At 43.0% G+C, this 16,862-nt stretch overlaps 1 protein-coding gene across 2 annotated transcripts in view; it reads right to left on the minus strand.

Annotated features, from left to right (window-relative positions):
- The window catches only part of LOC146961424 (pleckstrin homology domain-containing family G member 1), a 42,665-nt gene that overhangs the window by 5,528 nt on the left and 20,275 nt on the right, over positions 1–16,862 (minus strand). For both annotated transcript variants that reach the window (XM_085771812.1, XM_085771811.1), the window contains exons 3-15: positions 12,263–12,363; positions 10,799–10,868; positions 5,695–5,741; positions 4,008–4,158; positions 3,181–3,312; positions 2,251–2,433; positions 2,031–2,126; positions 1,579–1,665; positions 1,121–1,154; positions 902–994; positions 752–813; positions 445–636; positions 217–336 (exon numbers count right to left, since the gene is read on the minus strand). In XM_085771812.1, coding sequence (XP_085627938.1) covers positions 217–336; positions 445–636; positions 752–813; positions 902–994; positions 1,121–1,154; positions 1,579–1,665; positions 2,031–2,126; positions 2,251–2,433; positions 3,181–3,312; positions 4,008–4,158; positions 5,695–5,741; positions 10,799–10,868; positions 12,263–12,363 — 1,368 coding nt within the window. The remainder of the gene's footprint in view (positions 1–216; positions 337–444; positions 637–751; positions 814–901; positions 995–1,120; positions 1,155–1,578; positions 1,666–2,030; positions 2,127–2,250; positions 2,434–3,180; positions 3,313–4,007; positions 4,159–5,694; positions 5,742–10,798; positions 10,869–12,262; positions 12,364–16,862) is intronic.

Genomic DNA, 16,862 nt, shown 5'->3' on the forward strand with positions numbered 1-16,862 from the left:
ATTCATAGAGAAAAAGAAGTGAAGTCTGCACTATGTATCAAGCTCCTCTATTGTTTATTGTGGAACGATCAACGTTTCGATCCCTGTGGATCTTCGCTTGATACAGAGTGCGGACTTCACTTCTTTTTCTCTAAGTTTACTTTGTTTGTTGGTCCTGCACCTGTAGTGTGTTTGGATGTGCGTGCTCTACTCCACTTTTGTGTTTGTGATTAATACCTGTAGGTCTGAAGGGCTCATGTTGAAGGTTTTCCACTGTTCTATACTGTCAACAGATGCCTGAGGGTTCAGTCTCTTCCTGCTGCTTTTACCAGGGACTCGCAGCCTTTTTCCACCTCCCTGAGGGGAAACAGCATCAACATGTTGGAAGGGCTGAGGTTGGAGGTGCAACAGTACAACGTGCGTCTGTAATGATCTGTGTCCCTCATCAAGCAGCTTTACACTCACCAGCCCGCTGTCATCCTCATCGTCAGCGTCCTGCTGATGATGGTCCTCTCCTTCCTCTCTGTCACTGTGGTCGTAGTGATCACCAGGGTCCAGGGACTCTTGTGATTGGTTGATGAGGCTGCGGCTGCGACCGATAGTGCCCAGGGCCAGCTGGGACACTGGAGACAGCAGGGTTGCACCCAGACTTATTCGCTGCAGAGGATAGTTGAAAAAATAAATAAATCAGTTAGATAACTTGTGTGAATGTCAGTGTATGTACTCATGCTCCTTTGGTTTAAAATGTTCATCTTTTCTGATTATGTCTCACCTTTTCACCATCTGTATTTGCAGCATTCTGTTTTGCATTCTTCAGTAATTTGGAAAGAGGTTCTGCGAGGACAAACACACAAATTTATATTGGACGTTTCCATGGCAAGTGCGTAATTTCTTAAAAATGAATAAAGTCAACATTTCTCACCTTTCCTGCGTCCTCTTCGAGGAGTCGGGCCTTCCTTGGTTTGAGGGGAATCCTTCTTGTCACCATCAGGGCTGTAATGAAACCCGGGATGATCTGGAGAAAAGATGGAGAAGATGCCACACACCAATTACATAATGAATAAAATATGTATAATGAAACCTTAAAATATAGAATGGAATTAAATTGTCCAATATTCATATCTTGTAAATTGTAACTTACGCATTGCATCCATTTCCAAAATGGCTTGCTTGGCCTAGAATTGTAGAATAAAACAAAGGTGAGTTCAACAGGTGAGGTCAGGAATGAACATTAGATCTGACACTAGGTGGCGACAAAAAACCACAGACCACAGACTCAATATCATGGCTCAAGTTTTACACTTAACAAGTAGCCTCTTTATGATATAACACTGAACTTTCTCAGTGACCTTCCCCACTGGAGAGAAATCACCAGTTTTCCACTTGCACATGCCCAAAGGCAAAAGATGAGACAGAAAAGTGATTGTGTTTGAGTGAAAATACATGAGTGACAGTAATCAGAGCACACGAAAGGAAAGTGAGGAGAGGGAACATGTGTCGGGGAAGATGGGGAAGGAGGCGAGAGGGAGTGGTCAAATAGTCTGCGTTTATGTCACCAGTGAACAAAGAGGGGGCGGTCAGGGGACGAGGTGCTCTTACCTTGGCAGGGATTTTGGCAGGATGGTTTTCAAGTATCAGTCTCTTGAGGTGTAAGATCCACATGCGCTTGTCTTGTTGCGATTTGGCCTGGGGGGGAGAAACATCACAGAGATGATATCAGAAAAAGGTAGCTGAGAGGGATGGAATAAGCCCTTGAAAAAGAGTTAAACATACGTCAGACACATTATCTTTCTCAGGGCTTGTCCACAGTGGTTAGGTAACAACAATTGGTCGCTACTAGGCACTTAACACTCAACATGTCTGAGCAACTCAGTGAGCTGAGCCTGGATGTTCTACAAAACAATCAGACACCTGCAAATATAAATGTCACACTTTCTGACGGCGCTCTTGCACAATGCTGCTGGTGGCTACGGTTTAAAACATGTAATTACATTCACAAAGTGTTTCACTTTTTGTTTTGACAAGTGCAGTCTTATGCACTGTTGCTGTACCTGGACTGTGTGCTGCAGTTTGGGATTCTTGTAGTGAAACACGCTGAAACTCAGTGGTTCCTTAGGAATGACCTCCACCAGCATCAGGTTACAGCACTGTAACACACAGGTAAAGAGGTTATGTTAAAAATAGCTGTTACTAAGCAGGAACATTTGTATGTACGTATGTAGTATGGCGTCTGTCTGGGGCCGGGGTAGTGGCTCGAGCAGGATGACTGACCAGGATGTGAGCCTTGTACGTGTAGGTTTCTTCTCGTTTCTTTGTAATGAGGAGAAGCTTGTCAAACAGGAAGAGAGTTCTTTCATTCTTGGCTCGCTGCAGACGAAATGTTCCTTCAAGAACCAGCTCTCCGTAGCCAATCAGATCTGGGCCTTTCCAGTTGGTCAGCTGGCTCTGGATTTCCTGCAGCGAGCACAGAAATAGTGAGAGGAGTTAAATAATTTTGTTTATTTGAACATGAACAGGAAAACCAATTGCGCAATAGTGATAAAAAAAGATTTTGCAAACATCTTGCTCTGTAAAAATAAACCTATGATGACCCACAGGACATAAAAAGCTGGTTCAAGTGTTTTGGTGCAGTTTTGAAATGATTAGTGGTGGTGGAGGAGTTAACTTGTAAAACCTGTTTTAACACTAGTACAAGGTCCAAAGTACAATATGAAAGATCAAAGCTTAAAAACATGATCAGATGCAATAAAATGTGTGAAGGAGGCTATTGTCTGTTGTGCTATTGGAGAAACAGAGTTAAGACAGTGAAAAGAAAAATGTTGAGGAAACTAAGAAAAAAACAGACAAAGAGGGAAAAAGAAAAACACCAAAAGCTGAAAATTTCTCATGAAGCCAATCCTCTCTCCAGACACTGAGAGTAAACGCTTCCACACACATTCCTGCATTCATCTGACCATCCTGGCTCCCAGCTGATAAAAGAAACAAGCTCCCCTTTTATGTGTCCTCCTTATGCAAGGCCATCATTAGCCCAGTGGAAAAACGCGGGGACTTGCGTAAGACGTGGGGCGGATCACAGCCTTTGCTGATTCAAACCTACAGTTCACAACTGTTCTACACAACAATAAAAGAACGGGCTCCTCGAAAGGCTCGAAACTGCACAGAAACACGGGGGAAACATTGGGTACGCGGGGACCGTCGTACCTGCAATCTAACAGCGTGCTCGTGTTTCCTCTTCATGTCGTTGATGTGCCAGGCCACTCTCTGCATGGTGTCTATGGCTTCCTGCACCACCTCGTAGGTCTCTGTGTCCTTCTCCATGTGGTTGGCTATTTCCTGCACGGGCAACACACACACTGGGAGTTACCGCTTGCACATACGCTCACACACGTCACAAACATGTTTGTGGGTGAACCCTGACATACACACGTGTGTGTTTTTATGTACATATAAACAATCGTCCTGCATGCACCCTAACGCAAGCAGGATCATACGCACTGAGCACCATATGTTGAAACATTTGGCCTCTCCACTGGAGCTGAGCTGGAAGCTGAGCCAAACCTGCTCTTATCCACAAGTTTCCGAACGTCAAAAACGTAAGCCGGCTTTGCTCTTCCGGTGGAATTGTATGTTTATGTTTCCATGGTTTCAGTAGTTGTCATAGTTGCAGTAAACACATGGATCTATTAATGCTGGCTTTTACCATTGGGTGTCCATTTGTATGACATCTATTGTCCAAAATCCAAGAGATTTTCAGTGAAAAGATTTCACCGCGACTACTGAAACCATGGAAACGTAAATATACAATTCCAAGAGCAAAACCGGCTTACGTTTTTGATGTTCGGAAAGAGGTGGATTGAACTGTGCACATCCATTTGAACTGCCATAGATAAAAACATTAGTGTGTCCTGTCTGTCTGTGCACTTACAAGTGGGTGCCTGTGCATGTATTTCTGCAGGTACGGAGTAGGCTAATCATGTGTGTCTGAGTGTGTGTTGAGATGGAGACAGACAGCAGTCAGACAGACGTACATGTAGCAGTAGGTGGTACTTGAGGATCCTCTGCACTGGCTTGAGCAGGTAGGAGCCCAGGGGCAAGGAGTGTCTCAGAGATTCCTGGCGCTCGCGGAAAAACTTGGCCAACGCCTTGTTCCTCATGCACTCTGTTAGCACAGCCACCGACCTGTGGAGACACAACGCAGCGAGTGAAACGTCAGGGATGCGTAGTAAAAGCTAATTTGACAGTGACGAGAAATGAGACTTTTATTGATATGTCCTGACAGACAGTGCTAAAAAAAGACTAACAACCAGGTTGGAAACATGGGGAATATCAAACACAGTCTTCTGACAGTTTATTAGGAGGTCCTGCACCTCCCTGTGCACATATGCTTGAAAATAATTAAAAGCAGTGTTAAAATTCAGTGTTTGCGTATTGACCTATGTTGTGTATTACACCAGACAAAACCTTCAACCATGTAAAAAAAAAAAATGCAATTCCACAGTTTGCTTGTAATTCATTTCTTTGTTTTCTTAGGCAGCATCAATTCATATTTGGTTTATATTCTAATAAGCAGCACTTTGCAAGCTAAATTAACAAGTCAGTGGAGCTGGTTTTGACCTAATGAGGAAGAAGAAAGAGCCTTTTTCACCAACAAACGGAGGCTGTGTGTGTGAGTGTGCGCATGCAGAGCAGAAAAAGACTGAGAAAGACAGTTGTGAGTTGCCCCAAAACTTGTCTCTTTCTTCTGTGTCTTTGTGTGTGCGCGCATGCATGTGCATGTCTGCGTGTCTAAATTCCAGTGCAGCTCCACACAGGCCTCACATTGTTCTGGAGGAAACCTGACCTTAGAGCTCAGCATGACCATGATACATCTGCAGCCTCTGTGTGTGTGTGTGTAAGCATCTCCCTTGTGTGTGCGTGTCTGTCGTGTGTGACCTTGGTTGGGGTCACCAGCTGTGGTGTGATGTGGGAGATGGTCAATCTCAAACAGCTGACAATAACCCCTTTACACACACACACACACACACACACACACATATACACACACACACACACACAATCAGCATTGAGTTAGTCATCATTAGCTTGTAAATAGTAGTTTCTTCCCCACGTGCCTTTCTTATCTCACACTGTGGGAGAAAAATGGCAGCCAGAGGAGAAGGTGTGTTTAGCCGGTGCAGTATATCTTGGCATGAAGAATAGCCTCACGTTTCAACCCATTTAATCTCACACACACAATAGACACATTGACACACAAAAAAGACACCTCCACCTTATTCCCTCCCAACAGGTGTCCCATAGGACCACACTCGCACAAAGCAGAATAAAACATTAGCCAGCGTTAGATATGATAAGGTGACATCTCTAATACCCCATCTGTCAGTGTGCGAGTTGTAACTCTGTCAATAGCTTGCGAAAGAAAAAAGAAGAAAGGAGGGAAGGAGTGAGCGAGGACCCTGAGGCTCAACTGCCAGTAGACACATTGACTCCTGCTGAGGCTGTTATAGAGCGTGTCAACCTGTCAGGGAGGGGGGGTGGGGGGGGGTAATGCATTGAGCGACGGGCACAATGGAGCTATGTGAGACGCTGGGAAGACAGCATGCAGAGGTGAGATCAGGGTGGGATAGCAACGACAATGAGAAGACGGGTTTTGTACGGTAAACGGTTGTGCTGAATAAGCATAAACACACACACACACACACTTTGCTGTTGTCTTACCGTGGGTAGTTGGTGCAGTACTGGGTATAAATGTGGAATTCTTCACTCTGCAAAAACACAACAAGGACAAATTAGTTCATGTGTTGGAGCGACAGGAAACAGGACACAGTCAAGAAGAGAAAACAATACAACAGAAAAATATACTTGTTAATTAAGATGCTAACTACATACAGGTGTGTAGTGATGCATATTGTTACATGAGTGTACAGTCAGGCTGATGGCTGCATTGGACAAAAAGATGGATTGAGTTCAATGCTAACACGTTCACAATGCTGACATGTTCAATTTAGCAGGATCTCCATCAGAGCTTGGCATTTTAGCATGCTAATGTTTTTCTATGAAGATATAAGGTTTATTGTTTTTACCATCCGGGTTTAGAGTTTTAGCATGCTAACATTTTGCTACGAAGCTTCAAAAACAAAGTAGGCCTACAGCTAAGGCTAAAGGAGATAGTTTGCTTCCTAAAACACAGTAACCTGTAGGAAAAATAAAAGTCAGTTTGACAGCAAGAGTCCAGCTGGAAAATATTTCAGTGTGGACTAAAAGGTTGGGAACACACTCACATCCAACCTATATATATATGTTTATATACATGAAACGTTTGACATTGAAGTGAATTGGGGAAAAAGTACAAGGATGCATCTCCCTGATTTTGCTTAGATTTTTAGTAGGTTTAATTCAGTGTAATTATACCAAGGCTAATTAAAGGCTCATTCTCGTGTGTTTACAAGTTTTAGCTCTTTGACTACAACTCATGCGGGCCGACTTGCTGATATTTTTCAAATGCATGCTACAAAAATTACAGACTGTTGGATGTTCTTTTTCCCCCTCCAATTCCAGCCAGACATTGGTTCCCAGTCATTTCAGTTTGATGTGGTGACCATGAGGTTTCATCAGTTACACAGTTGTTATCTTGTAATGCAGTTTAATCGCAAATTGATTTCTAAGTCTGCTATGCTATTTCTGGCTGTTGGACAAAAAGATTTTCACATAGATAGATGATATGACCGAAGCAGAGTTCAAGCATCTGCTGATAAATTTAAATCATAAGGAAATGATTTGAACCCATTACGATATTTTTTTAATGACTAGCTGTAATATTAAGTACATGTTCTTTGTAGTAAATGGGCTAAGACAAACCACTGGTATTGCCTTTTAAAGGTCAAAATTTATTGCCCCTTTTGCTTGTTTATCACTGGTTGTACTGTATCTGTGGTTTGTACGGTTTTGATGACTGGCCGTTTATTTCATGTTTACTGCTCTGCACACTGTGAGCCCACAGACAAGGCATCCTCTCTCCTCCGTTCACTGCTACTACCTAATTGAGAGTCAACGTTGTAGCTTATGATTAGCCTGCCATCCTGGCCTTTAAGTCTCTGTTGATCCCAACAGCCCTGAGCGCTTGGATTAAATATACCCTCATTCTTTATTGCCGCCCATTTAATTGAGACTTTTCCCACCTTGCATGCCTCTCTGCACATCAAAGACATCAGACACAGCATGACTTATCAAAGCTGGAATGAAGGTCTCTCTCCATTTATCTCTATATCATCCACCTTTTCTCTGGATTTCTGTTTCTGCAACATATTTTGTGCATCATCTTTTCATTGATCTTTGTTCCCTTCCCTTTTATAATCTTCATAATCTCCTCTTTCTTGCAAGTTTTCCTCAACCCCCCCTCTCACATCTCACTGTCCTGGAGGCCTTGAGATGAACCCCTTGGTATTGCATAATGTGAACGTCTAATTGAACTCTATTTGTGTCCATAAACACTTGGGGGTCACAGGATGCGGACAGCAATCAGGAAGCGACATCATAAACACACAGGGCAGATGACAGAGGTCTGTCCTGGTTCATAATGTCCACTCACACACGTACAGAGTGACGAGGACGCTCACACACGTTTTCCAACACGTGATTCGTAGTAGACCTACGGTTTGCATAGACTGGATGTGTGAGAATGTTAGATTTCTTGCCGGCTTAGGTAAATATACATCACGTTTCAAGCTGCAAACAATTCAACCTACCAACACGAACACAGTGCATCCCACCAAAATATAGAAGACACACACATCCACACTCACACACACACAGACACACACACAGACAAGCTGCTCTCCTGATCTGTTTGCCTGAGGTGCTGCTCCGTGGGAAACGTCCTAAATTGAAGAGCAGAGCTCTCCTTCTCGTCTCCAGCAGTCTGCCGCCGCAGACCAGGCCTAAACACAACCAGATGTGCCACCATCGATTTCTGATGACACACACCAACACACACTCCTAATACACACTCTTTAATATCCCTCTGAACTATGAGCACGAGACCACAAAATACACAAATGCCTAACTGGAACACAAATTTGTGCAGCGCATGCATGTGTGCACACACTGACATGCACCCCTCTCTTTGAACTTGACCAGTAAAACCAGTGGACCCTGAAATAACTCCTATCTATAATATACTTCCCTTTTTTAGAAATATATACACGCTATGTTAAATCATATAATCATCATATCCAAATACTGCATGTTTTGTTGAGTTTTAAATTGTGTGCTGGCTCCTATACATAATCAAAATGAAAAATATCCATCTCTAGAGGATCAAGATACAAATTATAAGGAAAGATTTTAACTTTTTTCTGGGGCTGTAGCCACTAATCGCTACATAGTGAAACCAAAGAAAAAGGCTGAATTGCATCAGCGACCGCTCATAGTCATAAAGCAACAGGTTTTGTTGTTGTTCTCATTTATCTGGAGCGGACTGGTCACAGTGAGTCATCAGGTAGGCACTGAACCTGATAGATCCCTGGGAGCCATTGTGCTCTCTCAGTCAGCATGTAGCAACCCATAAAACCCTGTAAACGCTTACTCAACACATAGCACGGAGAGGATTTAGTCCCAACAGAGAGGAACATGAGGATAGATAGCCAATTATCTGAGAGGGAGCCAGAGATTTACAACTAGATACGTCTCTTTCTCAAACACTGTGCAAGGTGGTGACTCTTGGCCGTGATGGCTAGAAAAGTGTTAGCGATCTGTGTGTGTGTGTGTGTGTGTGTGTGTGTGTGTGTGTGTGTGTGTAGGTAGTGAAAGAGAGGTTTTGTGGTTTTCTGCATCTTAGCAACAACAACAGTACAAAGAACACTGATTACTATTCTGGTAGCAAACCTTTCACCAGAAGTCTGCATGTGAAATCATGAAGCCACCCAAACACCAACACACACACAGACACAGACACACACACACACACCTACGCACAAAGCTCTCACTGCGATGTCTCAATGTAAAGGGGGACAGTGGTGACAGTGGTCTGTGTGCTGAACTAGCACTTGTACGACTATATTTAACCACTTGCATACTGTACATGAAGTGCAGAGATGCGAAAAATCTGGTGGAATGAAAAGCTAATGTTGTGTATCTGAAAAATCTCAATTACTTTGGACACAAATATGATTATGTGAGGAACACGAGGAACTCTTTGGAGAACTTTCTTGCCAAATTTAGACTATTTTGTACATGTGTGACACACAATACTGTGAAGCACTGCACAGGTGTGTGTGTGTGTGTCTGTGTAGGACAAGACCTGGAACAACGAGTTTGTTGCCACTCATCTATAAAAATAAATAAAAAATCATAGTCATCACCAATCAAGGTCAAGTGACAAGTCCATGGCATTGTCTGTCATCACAATAACACCAAACAGCTTCTTTCTTCCATGCCTGGCATTTCCTGATAATTTCTTCTTTTTTTTTTGCTAACTCTAACAGTAATCAGTCAGCACCGTGGTTTGTTTATGGATCTGGGTTAATTATGCAGAGTGGTGCTGCGGGCTGCTATAAAACTTGTCTGTCACAACAACAGCTGCTGTATTTAGCGAGTCTGCGACGCTGACTGTGTCTTATTTTCTTTATACATGGTCAGACGGTTGCTCTGCGGTATTGGGTGTAATTGCAGTGGGGTAGGGAGGGAATGTAAAGTGTTTAAGAGGAAGTGCTGGAATGCAATGCATTATCATGGGACATAATCATACAATGATTTTATGGGGCATGGGGCAGGCGAGGAGAGGGAAGAGCTAAAACACACACACACACACAGAGAGAGACAGAGGGGCCGGTGATACTCAGAGTTGCTGAGTCCAGTTTTCCTTGATGAAGTACTGCTATTATCCCCCCCCTGCAGTAAAAAAAGGTGATTACATATTTGGACGGTCCTTAAAATTCCTCTGGCGTTGTCCTTCCTCTCTGCCCTCCTCTTGCACTTTAACTCTGACATTCCAACCACTAAAATAATGCTGCAGCCTCAAGGAACCAAACAGAGTGCACACACAGAGCCTGCATCGGATTTTGGGGAGCTTATCTCTTATCATCATCGCACATTGCCTGTTTCTCATTTACTGGCCTCCTTGCATCTGTTACATGTTGTTAAATCTGCAGTGTGTGTGTGTGTGTTCGTGTGTGTTTGTCTCTGAAACAGCTGTTTGGACAGGTTTCAACAAGCGAGGGAAGGAGTTTGCATGTGGACAGAGAGACAGACGGTGTAGTGAATCTCTTTAAAAAATACTAAAGGTTTGGCATCAGGGGGTGCAATGTTCAAATATCAAGGTTCTTGTCTAGTTCTTCATAGTTTTTATAGTAATGCGACAATTTATAAGACATTTTAAGTACAAAAAGGTCATGTCGTTGATTGGTGTTTGTCATTATGTTCTTTTTTTTCCCTTTAATTTTCAATTGACACCATTTTGCCAAGCAGTTGTGACCCTGGTAGTGACTGATCGAGATCCAAATAAACTAAAATGTGAAATAAATGATGGGAAAAGCTCGTTTTTTTTCTTTTTGTAACATATTACATATTATTTTCCTTTGTTGGAATTAAAACTGTGAAACCATGTGAGGGGAATCGTCCTTTAACAACTCAGACATCTGAGTCATGACCAGACTCTAGTTCTTTTACGAGGCTTTAACAGTTCTTTATATTGTAAAAAAGCACATTGTTTCCCTTTGAAAGAAATCAAGCAGAAATAAGTACCTGTAAAGTCTACTGGAGCAAATGTACTTTCCGTCACTAGAGAACAGAGAGATGGAGGGGTGGAGGAGGTTGTTTTTATTACCTTGGATACGAAGCACTCTGCGATGGCCACGGGGTCTGCGTTACACTTCTCAAGATCGTGAAGAAGGTCCCTGAATGAAACACATCGTATCAGAGAGAAATCAGCATCAGATGTGAAAATGTGCACGAATTTCTTCAACTTTGAACCACAGTGAATGTTGTTTTCTCTTCCTCCCTTGACACATGAACATAAACCGCTCTCCCACCATTCATTGTTCACAACAATCGCTGTGGATTTCAGGAGTAAGAGTCACCTCGGCGACAGAAATTAGGTCTTGGGGCACTCGGCGCTGAACAAATGAGAAACTTCCATGAATTCAAACAGGCTGCTCCCGTTTGTAGGTGTGTATGTGAGTATACACACAGTTGGGAAAAAATGGTCACTGCTGAAGTTATTGTTTCATGGTTGAAGCATGAGGTCATTGTGACCGCTTTAAACTGCTTTTACGCTTCCTTTTACTGGCCAGTTTGTGTGTGTGTGTGTGGCAGCTGAGAAATGAATAGCTGGGAGCGTGTTATGTTTGTGTGTCCAGACCACCAGGGCTGATGCTCGACTAGCCATCTCGTCTGGATGCAGCAAAAAAAAAAACCACACATTTTAGAGCGGTGCCGGAGGGGGAAAATATGCAGACGGCAATTGAATCTACACACTCACACACCCACACACCTGACTGCCACAAAAAAAGAAGAAAAAAACCCACCCCTTCCCAGAAATCAACAGGTGCCTCAGTCCAGTTTCACTATCAGCTGGACATTGTTTGAGTCTGACAGAGACAAAAGTCTTGAGTCAGTGTTTTTTTGTGAAGTCAGAGCTGTTTTTAGACCAAGTCCAAGTTGAGTCTCACTCAGGACAGTTGTCTAAGTCAAGTTTGAAGTCCCTCTCCTCCGAAATGGAAAATATCCTACAGGGGAAACCTCATAGTTATTTCATCTTTAATCTATAACAGAACACTGGCTGGATGAGGATCCACTTTACAAGAGTCGCTGCATATTTTTAACAATATTATGCAAGTATAAAACTGAGAAACAGACCCTCACACATGTGTTTTTAGAACAGGCTCAGGATATGAGACTTGAAGAGCTTCTAATAATAAGACCTGGAAGAACCAGTTGGTTGAAGGAAAGGAGGAAGTTTGTGTTTGATTTAAAAAAGAAATATATCCCGTTTTGAAGGAATGAATGAATGAATGGAGTCTTTGGTGTGAATGCAAACAGCAGTGTGGTTGGGTGTGAACTAGAATAAAGAAGCCAAACAAATATTCACAGTTTAAACTACACAAACTCTGCCTGTCTCTGTCTTACCTGGTTTCTATTGTTGCAGGATTTTTCAAAACACTGACATTGTCTTTGGCTTAAGTCTGAAGTAAATCCTGTCTCACAGTCGTCCATGTTCAGTCTGAGTTCCTATAGTTTTGGTCAGATTAGAGGCTCAGTCTGCATCACTCTGCTGTGTCTGTGTTTGTACCTGTTAAAGTGGTAGATGTCCTGGATGTTGCCGAAGAGGGAACCTTTATCCTCGGAGCTCAGGGCCAGTCGAGACTGGTTACTGATACACTCCAGGTAGTCCTGTGAGACAGAAACCAGTCATGTTAGACATTATACCTGGCATTTTGATCGGCACCGGCCTTGACACACACACACACACTACATATTTACAGCCTCCTCACGATGACTCCCACAGACTTCACCTCAGCCACTTTTAACACTCACTACTCCCTTGGGCTCTTGACTCCACTTTGCACCACTTCGACCAGACAGACTCATATTCCAAGTGCCCACACATAGTTTTGCTTATAACAGCGATAACGTGTTGGAAGGATGATTAAGAGCTTTTAGAGAGCTATTTCTATCCTTAAAGAAAAAAGAAAAAATTCTAATGTCTGTCCAGCATTTCTAAGTGGATCAAACTAAAGTTCACACTCTGAGTAAAAGGTCGACACAGGAAAAACTTGGTTGATGTAGTCGTGCACCCTACGGCTCAATCCATAATCTCCCATCTTGATCATCTTCAATTAATTAAGATTTGTTTTAACTTTTCCTGTGCATAACATGTTCATTAGCAGAGGGTTGGCACAAAAAATGTTATTTCACTCATCATATGTCAGAGCCTCCACATCACATCTCTGTTGTTTGGATTGCATTAGTCAACAGTAAGACTATAAACACTCTTAGTCAATATGAGTCTAGTTCTTATTTGATTTAAAGTGAGTGAAACTTTAAAAAAGAAACTGAATGTCTTGGCCTGCCACAGCATAGATAAACTCCGCCCACTCTCAGTGTGTTAATGCACTGTTTGATCCCTGTTGCTCTGTTTTGTGTAAACATCCTGATTAGAGGATAACGTCCCACCGAAGCCAGACTGATGCTGGGAAACAGAAGGTTTAACATGGGCCCTTGTTGAAAAACTGGTTTCGGTCTCGTCAGGCGGATTTAACTCGCAGTCTCTCTTATCACTGCCTCCATCGCTGCCATTAGTGAGGAGTGCTGTTAGGACTTGGTGTGATTAAACACCAGCCTCAGCTCTCACTCTTCCCTGCAGATAGAAAGTGAGAGGTGGAGAGAGACAGAAGAGCTCTGACTTAATGTTTCTTAAATCCTCTAATGCGTCAGTTCACACAGAGTTAGAAAGTGTGTCCACATACAGATCTCAGTATATGAATTTCACTGCACTGTGCACAGCTCTATAGTGAAACTGTGGCAGGATTAATTCAACTGATTCATAATGAAACTGTGGTGGGATTTACTCAGTTGTGGCCCCCCGCCCTGGGCTTGGGCACAGATTTTTTGAGGAACTTCCCTTCCCTTTATTTTGTCTTTACTCAGTGCTATTGTATTTTTGTACGAACAATCTCTCTTTCCTTTTCTTAGCACAAATGCACCAAGTCAAATTCCTCACTAGGTGATGATGACAGCTATTCTGGTTCTGAGAGGACGTCAGTGGAGGAGGCGGTCCTTTCGGGACAGATTTGCATTTGTGCTGCTAAAATAAAGGGGGCAGCTTCAAACGTGGGCAGATCTCAAACGCATCCTGAGAGCATCTTGGGAGCGTTCACACCTGTATTTATAGCTGACCCCTTGTGATCAGATCACCTGAGACGAGTGTTAATGCCAGGGTCTGAGCAGGGCCTCACCTCCCTGTGTGCAGACAGCTGATGATTATGTTCATGTATTATTACGTTTATATATATATATTCTGCAGCACTTCTGATTCTCTGTGAGAGCAGGAAAGCAGTTAAGCACTACACTGTCATTACATCCGCTGCTTCTTGCTGCTGCAGGCTCTGTTTTTGTTGCTTTTTTATTCATTCCGGGCACCATTAATTTGTCATAATGTGTTATGTATGTTGTTTACACTCCACATCATGTAATCATAGCTGTGAATCAATAAAAATCTGAAACCAGAATGAGTCAGAGTCTCTGTGCCTGTCTGTCTGCTGCCTCCTGCTCCTTTGACTCACTTACAGACGGGTTAGAAACCGATAGGATCTGTTCCCGCAGGCAGCTAAAAAAAGTTGCTAACCCAAAACACAATTACACATGAGGAACACGTGAAACACTGATGCACAAACACACGCAGCTCATCTCAACACAACCCCAACAACACCAGATACGGGATTTAAAGCGTCCCGGTGGCAGCACGGTGAACAGTTTTCAAACCAGATGACACTCTGTAACTGGGCCGGACAGGCATTTACACGTCTGAGAAAAGTACCAGGCTGCCCTCAATATGCACACACACACAAACACACACACACACCCTCAGATCATCTCAGCACACACACACACATCCCATGTGTCTATTTGCTTTACTTCCAGTCTGCTGCTGCGGTTTCTCTGCTGTGTTAATGTTTTATGTATTGAGCTATTATTATCATTATTATTATTATACACACTGAGCCTGAGCAACAGTCCATTTAACTGTGTTTGGTTAGGAGAAAGGAGGGATATAAAAATGACAGAGATGAAATGATGTCAGCCGAAACAAGGAGTGGAGGGTTAAGTGAATAACAGCCATCCTCGATGTTTGGGGGGTTTAAGAGCTTTAGGCCATGCAGGATTTGAGTTTTTGAGGAATTAAGTTAAACAATGAGACTTGAATAAGACGCGCTCATATATTCTGGGCTTGCCCACTTATCCAACCATATTGGCAAGAACTTGCTGAAGAAATTCAGTCAATCCTTGGTTTAAAAGTTGATTTTTCTTTCATCACGTTATACCTGGGTAAATTCCCAGTTGGACTTATGGCTCAGGACAACTATCTTATATAAGTGCTTTTGGCTGCAAGCAAAAAGGCCATTACACGGAAATGGCTGCAGACAAATTTGCCATCAAAGAATGACTGGATCACCATTGTCAACGAAATACATAGTGCATGGAAAAACTGACCTTTATCCTAAGACTACGAGCTGAACAGTTTACCAAGTACTGGGAAAAGTGGACTTCATATTCTCTAACGTGTAACTCATTATCTGTGTGAATGATAACCCCATTTGCTCTAATGTATGCCCTATGTCAACCTTGTCAACCTGTCTGTTCTATATGATTCTGTTTTCTCTCTGTTTTATGTTTCATTGTTTGTCCTTTATTGTTGAAAAAAAGAATTGAAAACTTAAAGCAGAAGTAAGTGGTCCGGTCGTTTTCGCTAATGCTGCGTTCCAGGCAGGCTTTTGAAATCGTAAATTACAGCTTCAAGTCACAACTTACGACTTTGTAGCGTTCCAGGCAACCCACTCGTGTTTTTCCGACCTGTTTTACCGGTGAAAGTCACTATAACGGCCACTCGTAACTTCCGACCGGTGAACTCGTACCAGATCGAACTGGTACCACTTCACGGTCGGAAAAATACGAGTTTCCTTGAACGCACCATAACAGTCCTCGTCCCTACGTCGCCACATTCACGGCGTTCCTTGGCTGCACACACAGCCCTGCATGCCGTTCTCTCTCCTCATTGGATAAAAACTGTAGGATACGATGAATGTTTTCTCCTCGGCTCAGAGCAGAGGGACTGAGAGACCCGTGTTTCAGTCCAAACACTCTATGTAAGTGATTGCTGTCGGAAGATATAACTATTTAAGACTTATATTAACACAAATATATCACTTACTTCTGCTTTAACAAAAAAAAAGTAAAAAAAAAAAAAAAAGAATAAGACGCGCTCACAGGCAGGTTGGCGGTTATGTCAGGGAGGTCATATCAGGAGGTTGTGTTTAGATTTAGTTGACTATCGTAGGTAATGTGTAAGGTGATGCTTTATTAGCCGTGGGTCACAGATCTGACCCGGCCTGACCCAGTCACTCAACACTCAGCCAGAGCCTGACTGGTCCCAACAATGGGCAGCACTCACACACACACACGCACACACACCTTCAGGTACACTCCCCTGCTAAGTATCAGACATAACATGTACAAACTTGATACTTTCTCATGTTAACTATTAACCTCCTCAAGTACACACTCCTTCCCCTTCACACCAAACACATCCCTCACTCACAGTAGGAAGTCGCTCCTCCAGACAATGCAGAGCGCAAACATTCAGATCTCATTACTTAGACGTTTCATTCTGCAGCAGCAGGCCAAATGATGTTCAACGTTTAACTTCCAAATTCCTGGTCAACATCAAATGGGCCTGGCTGCTGGCAGCAAGCGCCAAATATCAGAGTGGAAAAAGTAAAGAGGCAGCAGAGGCGAGGAAGAGGAGGGAGAGGGAGAGGGGAAAAAAGATCAGAGCTCTGGCACTGAGGTGGTTTTTTTTTTTCTTTTTTGCGGAAGACGGATCTGCCTCATTACACGCAACCGATCGAGCCGGGAAGGGGTGATCACACAGAACTAACAAACAATCCTCACGAGAAGAAATGTAAGGAGGCACCGAGAGCTCGATGCATATGAGGAAAACATGATCACCTTTTACTTTTCAGCATCTTTTAATTCATTTTTATTGAGTTCTTGTGTCAAATATTTGCCCATATTTTGTTTTCTGAGGATATCAACTGACGCCGCTGCTTGACAGGTTCATATCTCCTGCTCTACGTCAGCACATGAGCATATGTTGTCCACAACACCGCTGT

The sequence above is a fragment of the Trachurus japonicus genome, chromosome 24 (genome assembly GCF_045865225.1).
Source record: "Trachurus japonicus isolate A0001 chromosome 24, Traja_1.0".
Classification (NCBI taxonomy): domain Eukaryota; kingdom Metazoa; phylum Chordata; class Actinopteri; order Carangiformes; family Carangidae; genus Trachurus; species Trachurus japonicus.